Source organism: Budorcas taxicolor, chromosome 9 (assembly GCF_023091745.1).
Source record: "Budorcas taxicolor isolate Tak-1 chromosome 9, Takin1.1, whole genome shotgun sequence".
Classification (NCBI taxonomy): domain Eukaryota; kingdom Metazoa; phylum Chordata; class Mammalia; order Artiodactyla; family Bovidae; genus Budorcas; species Budorcas taxicolor.
The window spans coordinates 58,931,727-58,951,756 of record NC_068918.1 but is presented as its reverse complement, the minus strand read 5'-3'; the positions used below and the strand labels follow the sequence as shown (position 1 = coordinate 58,951,756).

The window sequence follows — 20,030 nt, the reverse complement described above, 5'->3', positions numbered from 1 at the left end:
AACCAAGAGAAAAAAAAAACACAAAAAACAGAACATGCTCCTAACCACAACTGCTGGCAAAGTAGCTCAGACACTTGTATCCGCCACCAGCAAGTGGGGGCTGGATAAGGAGGGGTGGGCTGTGTAATCTATGCTTAGGGTAAGGACTGGGTCTCAGTGTCCTGAGGACAATCTGAGGGAGCTAATGTGAGACAGCAACCCAAACTGTGAGATCACCAGAGAGGAAAAAAAAAAGATCTTTCCCACAAAAGGCTCTAAGGTACAGCCTGGTCTGCTCACAGAACAAAGGAGTGCGTGAATACCAAAGGAGAGCTAGCCAATGGTGTACAGGCCTCTCCCAGAGGCAGAGAGGTAGGTGTGTGACAGCCAGAGCCAGAAGGCAAGGGGCAGGGGCAATCTTGGTGCCAGAGACCAGCCTCCTCCACCAAACTGTGAGCAGGCTCCCAGTTGCTAACCATGTCTTCCTGGGACCCTGGACAGTTGCCATTTCCCAGGAAGGTCACAGCCTGAGATCAACTCCCCAGAGGAGACACACGGCACACCTGGGAAACCGAGCAGCTGGGACCAGGGAGGTGATTAAGATGCACAGCCCACCTGGGACAGTGCACTCGCCAAGCACCTGGTCACCTGAGCTGCTCGGACCTGGACCTGGGAAGGGCACAAAATACAGGCCCAGCTGAGTCTGTGCCCTTGCAGAGTACCTGAGAACCTGAGCGGCTTGAAAGTGAAAGTGAAAGTGAAGTTGCTTTGTCGTGTCCAACTCTTTGGCATGACCGAGCGACTTCACTTTCACTTTCAAGCCGCTCAGGTTCTCAGGTACTCCGCAAGGGCACAGACTCAGCTGGGCCTGTGTTTTGTGCCCTTCCCAGGTCCAAGCAGATCAGGTGACCAGGAGACCTGGGTAATGTAGGAAATGCAGGGTTCTCTTTGGACAGTGCTCCTTGCAGAGCATCCTGGAGCCTGAGCAGTGTAGACCCAGGAAGAACACACCACCTTGAGCGGGGGCTAACCCAGTGTGGTCTATATAATGCGAGCACTCCCCACACACACCAGCAATATTTATTTGCAGGGTCACTTGCTCGCCACAACACAATTGAACAAGTGAGCCTAAATAAGTGACCACATTTGCCCCCTTGTGTCAGGGTGGAAATTAGACACTGAAGAGACCTGAAATAGAGGAAGCCAAAATAAACAAAGAGGGAACCGCTCTGGAAGTGACAGGTGCAACAGATTAACACCCTGTAGTTAACACTGACTAAGCATTGGAGGGGGCCTACAGACCTTGAGAACACGTACGTAAAAGCTGGAACAAGGAACTATCTGAAACTGAACTGATCCCACACTGCCCACAAAAGCTCCAGAGAAATTCCCAGATATATTTTTACTATTATCACTTTAAAATTTTTCTTATAATTTAAGTTCTTTATCACTCCTTTAATTTTTATTTTTATAACCTATTACCTTGCAAAAAAAGACCCTATTTTAAAGCAAATTTCATATATATATTTCATAATTTTTGTGATTTTGTTTTGTATTTTTAATATATATATTTTTTGAGAGTCTAACCTCTACTCTAGATTTTTAATCTTTGTTTTTGGTATTTGTTATCAATTTTGTACCTTTAAGAATCTAATCTTCAGTATCCATTTTCACTTAGGGGTGTGATTACTGGCTTGATTGCTCTCTCCCCTTTTGACTCTCCCGTTTCTCTCCCAGGTCACCTCTATATCCTTCCTCCCCCTTCTCCTCTCTACTTAACTCTGTGAATGTCTCTGGGTGTTCTGGGCTGTGGGGAACACTTAGGAAACTGATTACTGGCTAGATTAGTCTCTCCTGTTTTGACTCCCCCTCTGTTCCTCCTGGTCACCTCTGTCTCCCTCCTCCCTCTTCTCTTTACTATGTAACTCTGTGAATCTCTCTGGGTGTTCCAGACTGTTGAAAGCCCTTAGGAAATCGATTACTGGCTAGATCACTCTCTCCCCTTTTGACTCCCCCTCTTCTCCTGGTCACCTCTGTCTCCCTCCTCCCTCTTATCTTTTCCATGTAATTCTGTCAGCATCTTTGTGTGTCCCTCACTGTGGAGAATTGTTTCACCATTAACCTAGATGTTTTATGATCTGTGCTGTTTGGATGGAGAAGTCTTGAGGCTACTGTAAGAATAAGACTGAAAGCCAAAGGCAGGAGGCTCAACTCCAGAACTTGAGAACATCAGAGAACTCCTGATTCCAGGTAACATGAATAGACAAGAGCTCAACCGAAGGCCTCCATACCTACACTGAAACCAAGCTCCACCCAAGAATCAACAAAATCCAGAGCAAGATCACCATGCCAATTCTCCAGCAAAGCAGGAACACAACCCTGAGCATTAAAAGACAGGCTTTCCAAAGCCATGCCAAACCCATAGACACTCCAAAACTCACTACTGGACACTTCATTGCACTCCTGAAAGAGATCCAGCTCCACCCACCAGAACACAAACACAAGCTCCCCTAACCAAGAAACCTTGACAACCACTAGTCCAACTCCACCCACAGGGAGCAAGCTCCACAATAAAGAGGAACCAAGAACTTTCAGCCTACAGAGAGGGTACCCCAAACACAGCAATCTAAACAAAAGGAAAAGGCAGAGACATATTCAGCAGGTGAAAGAACATGATAAATGCCCAGTAAACCAAACAAAAGAGGAGGAGACAGGAGTCTTCCCAAAAAAGAATTCAAAATAATGATAGTACAGATGATCTAAAATCTTGAAAACAAAATGGAGTTACAGATAAATAGACTAGAGACAGGGATTGAGAAGACGCAAGAAATGTTTAACAAGGACCTAGAAGAAATAAAGAAAAGTCGATCAATAATGAATAATGTAATAACTGAGATCAAAAGCACCCTGGAGGGAATAAACAGTAGAATAACTGAGGCAGAAGAGAGGATAAGTGACGTGGAAGATAGAATGTTAGAAACAAATGAAGCAGAGGGGAAAAAAGAAAAAAAGAATTAAAAGAAATGAAAACAACCTCAGAGACCTCTGAGACAATGTTAAACACCCCAACATTCGAATAATAAGAATCCCAGAAGAAGAAAACAAAAAGAAAGGGCATGAGAAAATACTTGAGGAGATAATAATTGAATACTTCCCTAAAATGAGGAAGGAAATAGCCACCCAAGTCCAAGAAACCCAGAGAGGCCCAAACAGGGTAAACCCAAGTCAAAACACCTCAAGACACATATTAATCAAACTAACAAAGATCAAACACAAAGAGCAAATATGAAAAGCACCAAGGGAAAAGCAACAAATTATACACAAGGGGATCCCCATAAGGATGACAGTGATCTTTCAATAGAAACTCTTCAGGCCAGAAGGGAATGGCAGGACATACTTAAAGTGATAAAAGAGAAAAACCTACAACCCAGATTACTGTACTTAGTAAGGATCTCATTCAGACATGAAGGAGAAATCAAAAGCTTTATAGACAAGCAAAAGTTGAGAGAATTCAGCACCACCAAACCAGCTCTTCAACACAGATCTTCTCTAGACAGGAAACACAGAAAAGGTTTATAAACTCGAAACTAAAACAACAAAGCATATGGCAATGTGATCATACTTATCAATAATTACCTTAAATGTAAATGGGTTGAATGCCCCAACCAAAAGACAAAGACTGGCTGAATGGATACAAAAACAAGACCCCTATATATGCCGTCTACAGGAGACCCACCTCAAAACAAGGAACACATACAGACTGAGAGTGAAGGGCTGGAAAAAGATGTTTCATGCACATGGAGACCAAAAGAAAGCAGGAGTAGCAATACTTGTATCAGATAAAATAGACTTTGAAATAAAGACCATGAAAAGAGACAAAGAAGGACATTACATAATGCTGAAAGGATCAATCCAAGAAGAAGATATAACAATGATAAATATATATGCACCCAACATAGGAGCATCTCAATATGTAAGGCAAATGATAAAAAGTATGAAAGGGGAAATTAACAGTAACACAATAATAGCGGGAGACTTTAGTAGCCCACTCATACCTATGAATAGATCAATTAAACAGAAAATCAGCAAGGGTACACAAGCTTTAAATGATACAATGGACCAGTTAGACCTAATTGATAGCTATAGGACATTTCATCCCAAAACAACAAATTTTACCTTTTCCTCAAGTGCACACGGAACATTCTCCAGGATAGATCACATCCTGGACCATAAATCTAGCCTTGGTAAATTCAAAAAGGTTGAAATCATTTCAAGTATCTTTTTGATCACAATGCAGTAAGATTAGATGTCAACTACAGGAAAAAAAAAAAAAACTATTAAAAATACAAACAGATGGAGGCTAAGCAACATGCTTCTGAATATCCAACAAATCATGGAAGAAATCAAAAAGTAAATAAAAATATGCATATAAATAAATTAAAATGAGCAGAAATAAATGAAAAGGAAACAAAGGAGACTATAGCAAGAATCAACAAAACTAAAAGCTGGTTCTTTGAGAAGATAAATAAAACAGACAAACCATTAGCCAGACTCATCACAAAATAAAGGGAGAAGAATCAAATCAACAAAATTACAAATGAAAATGGAGAAATCACAAAAGACAACACAGAAATACAAAGGAAAATCAGAGACTACTATCAGCAACTATATGCCAATAAAATGGACAACTTGGAAGAAATGGACAAGTTCTTAGAAAAGTATAGTCTTCCAAAATGGAACCAGGAAGAATTTAAAATTTTAACAGACCCAGCACAAGCATGGATATCAAAACTGTAATCAAAAATCTTCCAACAAACAAAGCCCAGGACCAGATGGCTTCACTGGTGAATTCTACCAAAAATTTAGAGAAGAGCTAATACCTATCCTACTCAAACTCTTCCAGAAAATTGTAGAGGAAGGTAAACTCCCAAACTCATTCTATGAGGCCACCATCACCCTAATGCCAAAACCTGACAAAGATGCCACAAAAAAAGGAAACTGTAGGCCAATATCACTAATGAACATAGATGCAAAAATCCTCAACAAAATTCTAGCAAACAGAATCCAACAACATATTAAAAAGAACATACATCACAATCAAGTGGGCTTTATCCCAGGGATGCAAAGATTCTTCAATATTTGCAAATTAATCAATGTGATACACCACATTAACAAATTGAAAAATAAAAGCCATATGATTATCTCAACAGATGCAGAGAAAGCCTTTGACAAAATTATGATAAAAACTCTCCATAAATTGGGCATAGAAGGAATATACTTTAACATATTAAAAGCCATATATGATAAACCCACAGCAAACATTATTCTCAATGGCAAAAAATTGAAAGCATTTCCCCTAAAGTCAGGAACAAGACAAGGATGCCTACTCTCACTACTACTATTCACATAGTTTTGGAAGCTTTAGCCACAGCAATCAGAGAAAATAAAGAAATAAAAGAAATCCAAGTTGGAAAGAAGAAGTAAAACTCTCACTGTTTGCAGATGACATGATCCTCTAAATAGAAAACCCTAAAGACAACACCAGAAAATTACTAGAGCTGATCAATGAATATAGTAAAGTTGCAGGATATAAAATTAATACACAGAAATCCCATGTATTTCTATACACTAAGAATGAGAAAACAGAAAGAGAAATGAAGGAAACAATCCCATTCACCATTGTGATGAAAAGAATAAAATACTTAGGAATAAATCTACCTAAAGAAACAAGAGGCCTATATATAGAAAACTATAAAACACTGATGAAAGAAATCAAAGATGACACAGATTGATGGAGAAATATATCATGTTCATGGATCAGAAGAATCAATATAGTGAACATGAGTATTCTACCCAAAGCAATCTATAGATTCAATGCAATCCCTATCAAGCTACCAACAGTATTTTTCACAGAACTAGAACAGATAATTTCACAATTTGTATGGAAATACAAAAAAACCTCAAACAGCCAAGCAATCTTGAGAAAGAAAAATGGAACTAGAGGAATCAACCTGCCTGGCCTCAGACTATACTGCAAAGCTACAGTCATCAAGACAGTATGGTACTGGCACAAAGACAGAAATACAGATCAATGGATCAAAATAGAAAGCCCAGAGATAAATACACACACCTATGGACACCTTATCTTTGATAAAGGAGGCAAAAATATACAATGGAGAAAAGACAATCTCTTTAACAAGTGATGCTGGGAAAATGGTCAACCACCTGTAAAAGAATGAAACTAGAACACTAACACCATACACAAAAATAAACTCCAAATGGGTTAAAAATCTAAATATAAGACCAGAAACTATAAAATACCTAGAGGAAATATTGGCAGTACACTCTCTGACATGAATCACAGAATGATCCTCTATGACCCACCTCCCAGAGTAACAGAAATAAAAGCAAAAATAAACAGATGGGCTTAATTAAAAGAATATATCTCAAAAATATACAAGCAGCTCCTGCAGCTCAATACCAGAAAAATAAATGACCCAATCAAAAAATGGGCCAAAGAACTAAACAGACATTTCTCCAAAGAAGACATACAGATGGCTAACAAACACATGAAAAGATGCTCAACATCACTCATTATCAGAGAAATGCAAATCAAAACCACAGTGAGGTACCATTTCACATGGATCAGAATGGCTACTATCAAAAAGTCTAGAAACAATAAATGCTGGAGAGTGTGTGGAGAAAAGGGAACCCTTTTATACTGTTGGTGGGAATGCAGACTAGTATAGCCAGTATGGTGAATAGTGTAGACAGTGTAAGTTTTTTTTCCTTAAATAAACTGGAAACAGAACTGCCATACAACCCAGCAATCACACTGCTGGGCATACACACTGAGGAAACCAGAAATGAAAGAGACACGTGTATGTTGCAGCACTGTTTACAATAGCTAGGACATGGAAGCAACCTAGCTGTCCATTGACAGATGAATGGGTAAGAAAATTGCGGTACATACACACAATGAAATATTACTCAGCTATTAAAAAGAACACATTTGAATCAGTTCTAATGAGGTGGATGAAACTGGAGCCTATTATACCCAGTGAAGTAAGTCAGAAAGAAAAACGCCAATACGGTATATTAAGGCATATATATGGAACTTAGAAAGATAGTAACAATGACCCTTTATACGAGACAGCAAAAGAGACACAGATATAAAGAACAGAATTTTGGACTCTGTGGGAGAAGGTGAGGGTGGGATGATTTGAGAGAATAGCATTGAAACATGTATTTATCATATGTGAAATAGATGAGCAGTCCAAGTTCAATGCATGAAACAGGGCATGCAAAGTTGGTGCACTGGGACAATCCAGAGGGATGGGATGGGAAGTGAGGTGGGAGGGGCTTCAGGATGGGGGACACATGTACACCCGTGGCTGATTCACGTCAATGTATGTTAAAAACCACCACAATATTGTAAAGTAATTAGCCTCCAGTTATAATAAATAAATTAAATAAATAAGAAAGGAAACCACATCAATTATTTTTCAATCCTAAATTAGTTTACTATAATTCATGTCAAAGGTGCTCCACAAAGCTTCTGACACTTTAAAACTATTCATAAAATAGATTTCAAATTCTTAAATATACCCCTGCCTCAGTTAGAATGACAGAGGTAATGTAAAATGCACTCATTGACAGAAAGCAATGCCTTTTCAGAAAAAAATTAAACAATAACAATATATCAGATTTGACTAGCTCTTTACATTTTTAGTGAGCTTTTATGAATAATTCTATCAAATTTTCACAAAATCCTACGAGCTGATTGGGTGGGCATAATTTTTCTTGTCCAAAGTCAGATTCTAATTTCCAGGAGAATTTAGCACAGAATCCAAAACTTTGTTTCTAACTTGATATTCTCTTTTCCCTATTTGTTGCTGTTTAGTGACAAGGCCGTGTCCGTCCGACTCTTTGTGACCCCATGGACAGCAGCATGCCAGGTGTCTCTGTCCTTCACACCTTCTTAATTCAGAATTAAGTAAATTTAAACTTTGACTGGAGTGACTTAGCACACAAACTTCTAGTGGTGTAACTACTTGACACATGAGTCTAAATAAAAGCTCCTCATAAAATGTTTGAATTTGTGCTTCAATACCCTTTAAACAATGTAAACAGGGTTCATTCCCTTGCTGCTGTAGCTATAACTATGGAGAAGATGTTATTCAGCCACAAACATAAAGTTAGAATAAGAAATAAACATGTACGTCAAGAAATGTCTATAGAATTTGGATTGGCAAATGCAGCAACTTGACACTGATCTTGGCAAATGCTTAAGCTAACTGTTCTATGAAAGAAAGAGGGAACTGGGAGATCTTTGCTAACTTCAAGAGATTCCAAGATTATGTCATCTAACTGTAATTGGCCAGCTTCACACCAGCAGAGGCACTGTTCTGCTTCCTGGCTTAGTCACTCCACAGAAGACACAAGCGACCAAGAATAGCAGGCATTTTTCACAAACAGGGAGCAAGAGAAGCTACTGCCAGAATAAATAGTAAGGATCTACACAAAGAAACAGTCTTTTTAAATGACTGAATATAGATTTTTATATTTATGTTGATCTATTTATAAGTAAGTGTATATATGTACATATAAATTAATATGTATGTGAGCATATGTGTGTATTTACATACATCAAGGTACAAACACAGATACAATCTGCTTTGTTCCAGAAAGTATTTAATTCTAATATCAAAATATGTACATTAAGATAAAATGATGCTATAAAAGAGAACAAAACTAAAAATTAACATAAAAATTAAGGGCATATTTAGAGTGCAGAATTCATATTATAAAAATGCATTTTTATGGGTATATGTATATATTGTACAATATGTTCATTACATAGTGGCAGATCAACATGTGGCTTTGAACTTTCTCACAGCCAGTGCAAGAGGGAACCCAGAAACCTCTTGTTTCCTGTGATGTGATAGGAAATAATGAATTCTTTCACTACTAGCACAAAGTTTTCAACATTGAGGGTTAGACAATCAGGACATGTTCTGTGTTTGCATGTATAATAGTGGAGCAGTACCCCTTTTAACTAATTGTTATCTGGAACTCTTGCACAGGGGAAGAAAGATAAAATGGGATAAGATGCTACAATGTGTCAGTGAATGAGGAAACTAGGGTAAGATGGCAAGACTGTCCATGCATAACTGCTGAAGGAGTGGAAGACTGAGAAGAAGATGAGAAAAATGAAGGGAAAACTCATCTTACTTCAACACTATGGTTTGGGCCACATGAATTTTTGAAATTTGTCCATAGGCTTTTCCTTATTTCAGCTCAATGACCTCTGTTCTACTTATTCTCATGAGACTCATTAAGCAAACATATTTCTTTGTGTTCAAAGGGTGTAAAATCTGATGGAATATCCATAATTGGATTTCGTAATTAGAATTGCATGTTTTCTGTGTTTCTCTAAACATAAGCTTCGCATTCAGCAAAAGCGGAACATGATCTGAGTAAAGTCTGCATGCTGATAAAGTATGAAAGCAAATACTTAGCATAGTGCCACAATAAGTTATAGTTATAATTTAAAAACAGTTTAAAAATTTTGCCAACATATATGTTGGTTTGTCTAATGCTGAAGACATTTAGTTACTCATTTCAGTGGGAAGTGTTAGCTGCTCAGTCGTGTCCAGCTCTTTGCGACACCACGGACACCACCAGGCTCCTCTCTTTATGGAATTCTCCAGACAAGAATACTGGAGTGGGTTGCCATTCCCTTCTCCAGGGGATCTTTCTGAGTGAGGGATAGAATCCAGGTTTCCTGCATTGTAGGCAGATTCTTTACTGTCTGAGCCAAAAAGGAAGTCCTAGTTATTTATTAGGTATTAATAATTAAACCTGCAGCTTTTCATCCTGCTTCAGTCTCTTAAGTTTGAGTTAGCATAGCTATCACCAAACAGCAGTCATTTTTTACAATGGACATTCACAGTTTTACTGACATTAAGTTCTATTAAATTTGTTTCCTCTCTTCAATGTTTCTATAATTGTTTCTGTTTCTATAGCCTCACTGGAAGAAGCACAGAGGTGAATCAGAATATATGGATTCTAATATTTGTTCTGCCATAAGCAAGCTATGATCACGATCAAGGCATTTAATTTCTCTGGAGTTTACTGTTTTCCTTCTGATAGATTGGACCAGTAAGATACATGATAATCTTATATGTGGACACAAAACAATATGTGGCAAATTGTCTAAAATGCCCAACATTCTAAATTTCTGAATAATATTGCTGAATTGAACATTTCCTTAACTTTCCTTTCATTTTGGAATAAGTACTAACTTTAAAAACTATTGGGAAAACCACTAGACCATTGAGGTATGACCTAAAACAAATCCCTTTTGATTATACAGTGGAAGTGAGAAATAGATTTAAGAGACTAGATCTGATAGATAGAGTGCCTGATGAACTATGGATGGAGGTTCGTGACATTGTATAGGAGATAGGGATCAAGACCATCCCCAAGAAAAGGAAAGAAAAAAGAAAAAAAGCAAAATGGCTGTCTGAGGAGGCCTTAAAAATAGCTGTGAAAAGAAGAGAAGCAAAAAGCAAAGGAGAAAAGGAAAGATATAAGGATCTGAATGCAGAGTTCCAAAGAATAGCAAGGAGAGATAAGAAAGCCTTCTTCAGCAATCAATGCAAAGAAATAGAGGAAAACAACAGAATGGGAAAGACTAGAGATCTCTTCAAGAAAATTAGAGATACCAAGGGAACATTTCCTGCAAAGATGGGCTCAATAAAGGACAAAAATGGTATGAACCTAACAGAATCAGAAGATATTAAGAAGAGGTGGCAGGAACACACAGAAGAACTTTACAAAAAAGATCTTCATGACCCAGATAATCATGATGGTGTGATCACTCACCTAGAGCCAGACATCCTGGAATGTGAAGTCAAGTGGGCCTTAGAAAGCATCAATACGAACAAAGCTGGTAGAGATAATGGAATTCCAGTTGAACTATTTCAAATCCTAAAAGATGATGTTGTGAATGTGCTGCACTCAATATGCCAGCAAATTTGGAAAACTCAGTAGTTGCCACAGGACTGGAAAAAGTCAGTTTTCATTCCAATCCCAAAGAAAGGCAATGCCAAAGAATGCTCAAACTACTGCACAATTGCACTGATCTCACACGCTAGTAAAGTTATGCTCAGAATTCTCCAACTGAACTTCCAGATGTTCAAGCTGGTGTTAGAAAAGGCAGAGGAACCAGAGATCAAATTGCCAACATCCATTGGATCATCAAAAAGCAAGGGAGTTCCAGAAAAACACATCTATTTTTGCTTTATTGACTATGCCAAAGCCTTTGACTGTGTGGATCACAATAAACTGTGGAAAATTCTGAAAGAGATGGGAATACCAGACCACCTGACCTGCCTCTTGAGAAATCTGTATGCAGGTCAGGAAGCAACAGTTAGAACTGGACCCGGAACAACAGACTGGTTCCAAATAGGAAAAGGAGTACGTCAAGGCTGTATATTGTTACCTTGCTTATTTAACTTCTATGCAGAGTACATCATGAGAAATGCTGGGCTGGAAGAAGCACAAGCTGGAATCAAGATTGCTGGGAGAAATATCAATAACCTCAGATATGCAGATGACACCACCCTTATGGCAGAAAGTGAAGAAGAACTAAAGAGCATCTTGATGAAAGTGAAAGAGGAGAGTGAAAAAGTTGACTTAAAGCTCAACATTCAGAAAACTAAGAACACGGTATCTGGTCCCATCACTTCATAGGAAACAGATGGGGAAACAGTGGAAACAGTGTCAGACTTTATTTTTTTGGCCTCCAAAATCACTGCAGATAGTGACTGCAGCCATGAAATTAAAAGATGCTTACTCCTTGGGAGGAAAGTTATGACCAACCTAGACGGCATATTAGAAAGCAGAGGCATTACTTTGTTAACAAAGGTCCTTCTAGTCAAGGCTATGGTTTTTCCAGTGGTCATGTATGGATGTGAGAGTTGGACTAAAAAGAAAGCTGAGCACTGCAGAATTGATGCATTTAAACTGTGGTGTTGGAGAAGACTCTTGAGAGTCCCCTGGACTGCAAGGAGATCCAACCAGTCCATCCAAGGGAGATCAGTCCTGGGTGTTCATTGGAAGGACTGATGTTGAAGCTCAAACTCCAATATTTTGGCCACCTGATGCGAAGAGCTGACTCATTCAAAAAGACCGTGATGCTAGGAAAGATTGAGGGCAGGAGGAGAAGGGGACAACAGAGGATGAGATAGTTGGATGGCGCTGCTGACTCACTGGATGCGGGTTTGGGTAAAGTCCAGGTGTTGGTGATTTATAGGGAGGCCTGGTGTGCTGCGGTTCATGGGGTTGCAAAGAGTCAGACATGACTAAGCATCTGAAGTGAACTGAACTTAACAGGTATAGGATGAGCTCCAAAGTCCACTCTAAAAGTTCTCAATTCTTTCAAAAATTTAAAGTTTAGTGCTTCTGATGCACACAAAGAAGTAGTATTCACAATGGTAAGTATACAGAACTTATCAAGAGCCTACTCTCTGTTCAGCTTTGTGCCAAGAATATCTCTAATTTTATTATATAACACACGTATCCTAAGAGTTCAAGGACTGTCATGTGTCTCTTATCATATTTAATCTATAAGTTATGTGATGCCAGATTTAAAAGAATATAAACACTTGAAATGTTTACAGTTTTATTTGCTTCTCTAGAGATAAATTTCACTACCTAGTTACAATCTATAGCTGGAATATATACATCACCAAGATGAGATGGCTAAGCAAACAGTGGACACTGTAAATAGTTGATAAAGTGATATATATGTATAATTTAAATATTATATGCTTGTCTGTATCCATACATCATAATAATTATACCAATCTATCTCTAGCTCCCTACACATTTGATTTATTTTGCAATATTATCTAAGAAATTTGGAGCCAAAATGCTTGTGATCTGTAAGATTTATGACCAGGGATTAAATAGATAAATCACAAGGCAAAACTATCACTAAGCCTTACACTTCTAGATGAAGGTTGCAGCAACCTTTAGTTGATTTTTTTTTTTCCTAAATAGTCTGTGAACATTCAAATCACATCTCCTGGATAATATGTGACTAGTCAATTTATTCCTCAGAGTTTCTAACTCAGATTATAAGAATAATGACTTTTCAAAAACATTTTTAAAAGGAGAGTTTCTCTAAGTCATTAGATATCCCATTATTTAGTGAATACAAATTCAGGTTATTAGATTAAAATTAAATTTTGTCTCATCACAGTTGTGCAGTTGAATTATGTTAATTTTCAAAATTGTGGTAAACTTAAAAAACGTAATACCTCTAAACATAAATTTTTAAACAAAGTGACTTGTCACTGTTCCTTCTTTTTACTAAAACAAAAATGCCACCTATCTATTATAGCTGATTTTCAATATTTATTGTTAGTTTCAGGTGTACAGAAAAGTGATTCAGGTTTTTTGCAGATTATATTCCACTCTAGGTTATTATCAGTTTTGGGTATAATTCCCTCTAAAAATGCTACATTTAAAGCTGGCATTTAAAATAGGTTTTGGTACTCTACTGCCAATTCTACTTGTAAGGATAAAATTATAACCTAATAATTTAACAATTATTTAATGTAAATAAAAACACCTTAAATGAAAGGATCTTTAAATATTTCATTACTGTTATTATTGAACTTTCCTTAAAGAGTCAAGATCTGCACAATATATCAAACTGGAATACCATACTTAGGAACATTTTATCACTGGATACTAGAACCTCAATTCTTTTTATCACTGACAGATGATGGATGGTGTTTAATGCTTGCTGACTTTTTTCTTTCAGGAACACAATTAGAATCCATTTTAAAGTAGAAGCACAGTGAACAGAGAAGGATGGGTCATGAATGCCTATAATTACCCAAGCAAAGTTCTCTCCTTAATGGCTCATCCATATTTATAATAATAACAGTACAATTTGAGGATAAATTCATAAGGTCTATATATTCACTCGATTATATAATTCTGCAAATGTTTTAGGCCAGGATTCATGTGATATTATGAATGGCCAGCTCTGCTGGACTGACAGCTATGCTAAAAAACGCCATGGATATTTTGGTTGCAAAGGAGTGCAATGCAGATGAGTAACTAGATGCCATCCCTTTGTTTTTCTTAAAGTTTTGTGTAAATTGGATGGTTCTGGAGAATTCCACTGAAGCGAGTGAGTCGGATCTCCATAGCTTGATCTAATCCTTCACAAGTACACCAGAGAGCAAGATTTGTGTCATGGATGTCCGACATATTCATTATTTTCCAGATTTCCTTTTAGCCTTCTTCCTCTTCTCTGACTTCCCTGGTTGCCAAAAGATCTTCAGTTTGGTAACCATCCAGGCACATGCCCTAAATTCTGAAAATATTCTGATCACTAATATATATTACCCCATTTCCCATTTAAGTCTCTTAATGTTATCGCTTAAAATGCGGTGTTTCTTAAAGAAGCCCTTAATGTAAGACCGTAGGGGAATGGAAAGCACATGACTTTAACTTTAAAATTTCAACTCTGATACTTTAATTTATGACTGAGTAAATTAATTAATAAATGACCAGTCTCAGTATTAGGCTCCCCATGTTCAATCATGGTTTTAGGTGCTTGGTGCATTTCAATTTATGTGATTCTCACAACAACCCTCTGAGAAGGTCCTAATTAAGACAAGAGAATTGAGACACAGAGAATGTAAGTTACTTTCTCAGAGTCATACGCCTAGAAAGAATGAAATTCAGCATTTAAATCAAGGAATTCCAGTTCCAGAGATTGGCACTATAATGCTCTTTTCCCACTTGAAAACTCCTTTCTTAATATTTAATGAAAGCAGACTACTACATTCTAGATATAAGGTCAGGTATATTTGGCATTAGAGAGTTCCAGAAAAACATCTATTTCTGCTTTATTGACTATGTCAAAGCCTTTGACTGTGTGGATCACAATCAACTGTGGAAAATTCTGAAAGAGATGGGAATACCAGACCACCTGACCTGCCTCTTGAGAAACCTAGATGCAGGTCAGGAAGCAACAGTTAGAACTGGACATGGAACAACAGACTGGTTCCAAATAGGATAAGGAGTATATCAAGGCTGTATATTGTCACCCTGCTTATGTAACTTCTATGCACAGTACATCATGAGAAACGCTGGACTGGAAGAAGCACAAGCTGGAATCAAGATTGCTGGGAGAAATATCAATAACCTCAGATATGCAGATGACACCACCCTTATGGCAGAAAGTGAAGAGGAACTAAAAAGCCTCCTGATGAAAGTGAAAGTAGAGAGTGAAAAAGTTGGCTTAAAACTCAACATTGAGAAAACGAAGATCATGGCATCTGATCCCATCACTTTATCAGAAATAGATGGGGAAACAGTGGAAACAGTGCCAGACTTTATTTTTTGGGCTCCAAAATCACTGCAGATGGTGACTGAAGCCATGAAATAAAAAGACGCTTACTCCTTGGAAGAAAAGTTATGACTAACCTAGATAGCACATTCAAAAGCAGAGACATTACTTTGGCAACAAAGGTCCGTCTAGTCAAGGCTATGGTTTTTCTTGTGGTCATGTATGGATGTGAGAGTTGGACTGTGAAGAAAGCTGAGCGCCGAAGAATTGACGCTTTTGAAGTCTGGTGTTGGAGAAGACTCTTGAGAGTCCCTTGGACTGCAAGGAGATCCAACCAGTCCATTCTGAAGGAGATCAGCCCTGGGATTTCTTTGGAGGGAATGATGCTAAAGCTGAAACTCCAGTACTTTGGCCACCTCATGAGAAGAGTTGACTCATTGGAAAAGACTCTGATGCTGGGAGGGATTGAGGGCAGGAGGAGAAGGGGATGACAGAGGATGAGATGGCTGGATGGCATCACTGACTCGGTGAATGTGAGTCTGAGTGAACTCTGGGAGTTGGTGATGGACAGGGAGGCCTGGCGTGCTGCGATTCATGGGGTCTCAAAGAGTCGGACACGACTGAGCGACTGAACTGAACTGAACCTTCAGAAACAGTTTAATAAGTGGGTGTAAAATAATGCCAAGTATAATGCCTGACCCTATGCCTAGAATGTAGTAGTCTGCTTCCATTAAATCTTCGTTCTTTTCCTCTCCAGTGACTAAGATGGAAATTCTGATGGAGGGATGTTGTCAGGGAAGAGTAAAAGGATTTCATGTGGGCTGAAGTGCAGGAAGCGTAATTCCTAAGATAACTTTTAAATTCAAGACAGAATTAATCTCAAAATCTTTAACTTCTAGTATTCATGGACTCTAGCAATAAAAGACCATTTTTATTAGGCATATCTTAGATAAGACCGCAAAATATGACCAACTTGGTAACACCTCCACATTAAAAAGTTGTAACTTTGTAACCTGTAACACATAATCATCATGAAAAATTTTTGCTCTTCAAGGATTACTACAGCATTCAGAAGTAGATGAAAATTACATACAAAAATATGAATTAAGCACTAAGCTTACCTTTAAGAAAATTTTAAAAAATTTGATTTAAAACTACACTTACAATGTTTACTAATAAAAAGCATTGATTAGCATTATAATTAATATGCTTACTTAAAATAAAAAGAAATTTTTGGTTTCAGGGTCTTTCTTACATATTTGCTTATGAGATGGTTGACTCTGAGGGGAAAGTGAATTACAGCATCTGAAAAAATGTGTTCCCCTAAAAGGTAAAAGGAAGATCAGACAAAATATATACTTTAAAAAGTCTGCTACACAAAGTTATTGTTTCAGATGAACAAGTAGAAAATTTTTTAAAAAACAGATATCCAGATGAATAGAAAAACTGTATGAAGTTTGCATTAAACTTTTCATGATGTGTTTTATGCAAACTAAAGTGCTATCATCCATATTTCAATATTTTATAATTTGTAATACCATTAAACTATTTCAATAAGATAAAAATATATATACAATATGATATTATATGATAATATGATAAATCATGCAATAGCCAAGGGATAAAACTGTGGTTAAAGGTCAGCTAGATTTATTTCTTATTTTACCTTTTTGAGGGATTTATGACTTGCCTAAGATTTACAAACAGTGTGTGACTGGGACCCAAATAAGCAGTATTTTATTAGTAGTATTTTTTAATACAGTATGAAGGTGTAGGGGTGTGTGTGTGTGTGTGTGTGTGTGTGTGTGTGTATCTGTGGGTATGTGTCAAAGTTTGTAAAATATATGTCTGTTCTTTGGAGTTGGTTTAGAAATTATATTTGAGTTCTATCTCTTAGATACTAAATCCCCAAAACTAGAGCTAAAAATATTAAAAATTTCATGGAATAAACAGCCACAGCTTTAAATATTTTATATTTAGAAAAATTCATATTATCTTCCTGATAAATTTATGCACATCTTTATTATTTATTTATGTGTGACAAGAGAAAGGGTAAATTCTATATCAAAAATACACTTGCAGAACCAGATTCCCAACTCTGGAAAGAGGTAAGTTTGTTACTCACTTATTGGATGGGCTATTGAGTGGACAGGCACAGGGCTGACAGTCGTCAGAGGTTCCTTTAGTAGGATCACCATAGAAACCAGGAAGACATTTATTGCAATATGGGCCATCAGTGTGATCCTTACAATTCTGAGGAAGAAGTGCACATCAGAGTTTATTATTCCAGTCTCTAGCATCAATGCATTACCAAAAATAGGTCTACAGAATCATTAGTCTGTTCCCCACCAGGAAGAGTAATTTCCCACATAAAATGGTCAATTTTACAGCTGTGAAATAGCATTGAAAGTTAATTTAATTTCTAGCTTATAAACTACATGCTACTTTCAGCATATGCATACTTAACAAAAAGACGACTGAAATTCACTATAAAGTTTTTTCATTATGTAAATCATATTTTCTTTTTTTTGTTTTCATTTTTTTCTTAAAGAAATATGTGTGAGTATGTGTAGTAACATACATTTAGATTCTACAGAGACTAAATGACATATGTTTGATGGAAATTGTACCTGATTTAGGTAAAAATTAATTGTTCAACTTAAAACTGCTGATTTAATGAGAACTGTGGCTAATCATACAAATCCTCTGAGACTATAGCCTTCCTACATCTGAGATTAATCTGGACCTCAGTATGCTCTGATGATGTGGACAATGCACTAATGTATTACAGTTGTGAGGGCCTTGCTTGACTCATGATTAAAAGATGGGAAGACTGAGAAATTTTTAAATGTATACTAATAAATAGTAAAACCACAAGGCATGTAACAATTTCCCTCAGACACTGGTTTTTAAAATAAAACAGCATTTTCCATCAATTAGTATTTTCTGGAAACATGTACTTTTTAAAAATAGAGAAAATCAAAATAAAGTAATTTATATCTTGATTTCTTCATATTAATTAAAGTAGATTTATCAACTTAGTGTTCACAAAATTCATCAAGACTGGTAAAGGTGAACAATCAATTAATGAATGAAATTGTCTATAGTTTTCAATAGCACAATTTGATCAATTTGTATGATGTTTTGGCATTGTGTAGACATAACTTTTCCAAACTCCTGTAATACAATAAAATGTATATAATGCCTATTAAATATCATACAGCATAGATTTATTGTGACAAATATATTTTTAATCTTACAAGCATATAAAATTCTATTTTTTCTCATTTCAAAAGAGTTCATCAGAGTTTGGAGTATAAGACCTTTAATTTTATCAATAACGAAATATGTAAAGGAAATAGCTAACAGCCAAAATATAAATTCATTTTAAGCATAAAGTAAAAATTTATTAACCTTGATGACCAATGGGAGAGCCAGTTTGATTTAATGAAAGTTCTGAGTTATTCCAATATATTTTAAGTTCTATTTTAATTACATTTAATAAATATATTTAATTTAAAACCACATAAATAACATTTCAGAAAACAGTTGGTCAAATTCCTTGGGGAGAGGGACAGATTACTGAATAGAAGATATGAAATGGAATCCAATAATTTAAATCTGAATCAAATGCTTACATTCTGTAAAATGTGAGAGCTGACACCCATAATATATGCAGCTTTCAAGTTCTGAAATCCTATGACAGTTTGAAGTACAAGTGAATAGGTGATTCTTTAGTATCTGTTAATACTTGAAAATAGGTTTTTCCTTAAGGTATGTAAAATTCTCAAATTTATTTATCAACCTTCTATCAAAGTAGCAAAGATGTTAACTTTATTATCAACACTTGTCTAAATAACAGCACATCTGGTAGGAAGTTGCCAAACATGGATCAATCTGATGAAAGGCTTTCCTCTTTGATTTCATCTTCATATTAGTTCCTTTCAGTTTTCAAGTTTAACTAAAGTTGGCTCTTACTAAAAAAAATAGTATGTTTGTTGCAATATTCTTTGTATATTGTTATACTGACGCAATCAAAATTATATCTTCAAAGATTTAGGGACTTTAAAAAACAAGATCATAAAACTGATTATGTTTTAACCATGTTGAAAATGGTTTTTCTAAAACTCAACTGAAAATCTTGTACAACTCAGAGACCCTGATTTGCTTTACTAATTTGGAAGAAAAATAACGTATTTCTTGCATTTCCTAATGTCATATGTCACTGAATGGAGATAATAAAACTAATCTTAAAACTCAACTGTTTTTGTAATTGAAACCATAAAACAGTAATAGACAACAATACAATGGAAACTCAAACTGAAAAAAAGATGAAAGGTTCACTCTGATGGGCTGGTGATTTTTATAGGTATCCTGCTCCAAAGTGCTCTCCAAATGTCTTCTCACATCACTTATCACAAGAACAATGACAAGGAGTAAGTATGCAATCTTCCCATGTGACTTGACTGTTTCTTGCTGCTAAGTCAGTTCAGTCGTGTCTGACCCCATAGACATCAGCCCACCAGGCTTAGGTCACTTCATAAGTACTTCAAGTCAAACTGATCTTTCAATATAGGTCCACACTATAAAAGAGGTCTGGATTTTGGTCTGATATCAAAAAATATTTCAATTTATTTCTAACTAGATTTCAAAGCCCAAACTAACTAAA

The 20,030-nt window shown here is 36.6% G+C and overlaps 1 protein-coding gene across 1 annotated transcript in view; it reads right to left on the bottom strand.

Annotated features, from left to right (window-relative positions):
• Positions 1-20,030, bottom strand: part of LAMA2 (laminin subunit alpha 2) — a 677,618-nt gene that overhangs the window by 265,682 nt on the left and 391,906 nt on the right. Inside the window, exon 17 of the mRNA XM_052645506.1 lies at positions 17,487-17,614. Within this exon, the coding sequence (XP_052501466.1) occupies positions 17,487-17,614 (128 nt within the window). The remainder of the gene's footprint in view (positions 1-17,486; positions 17,615-20,030) is intronic.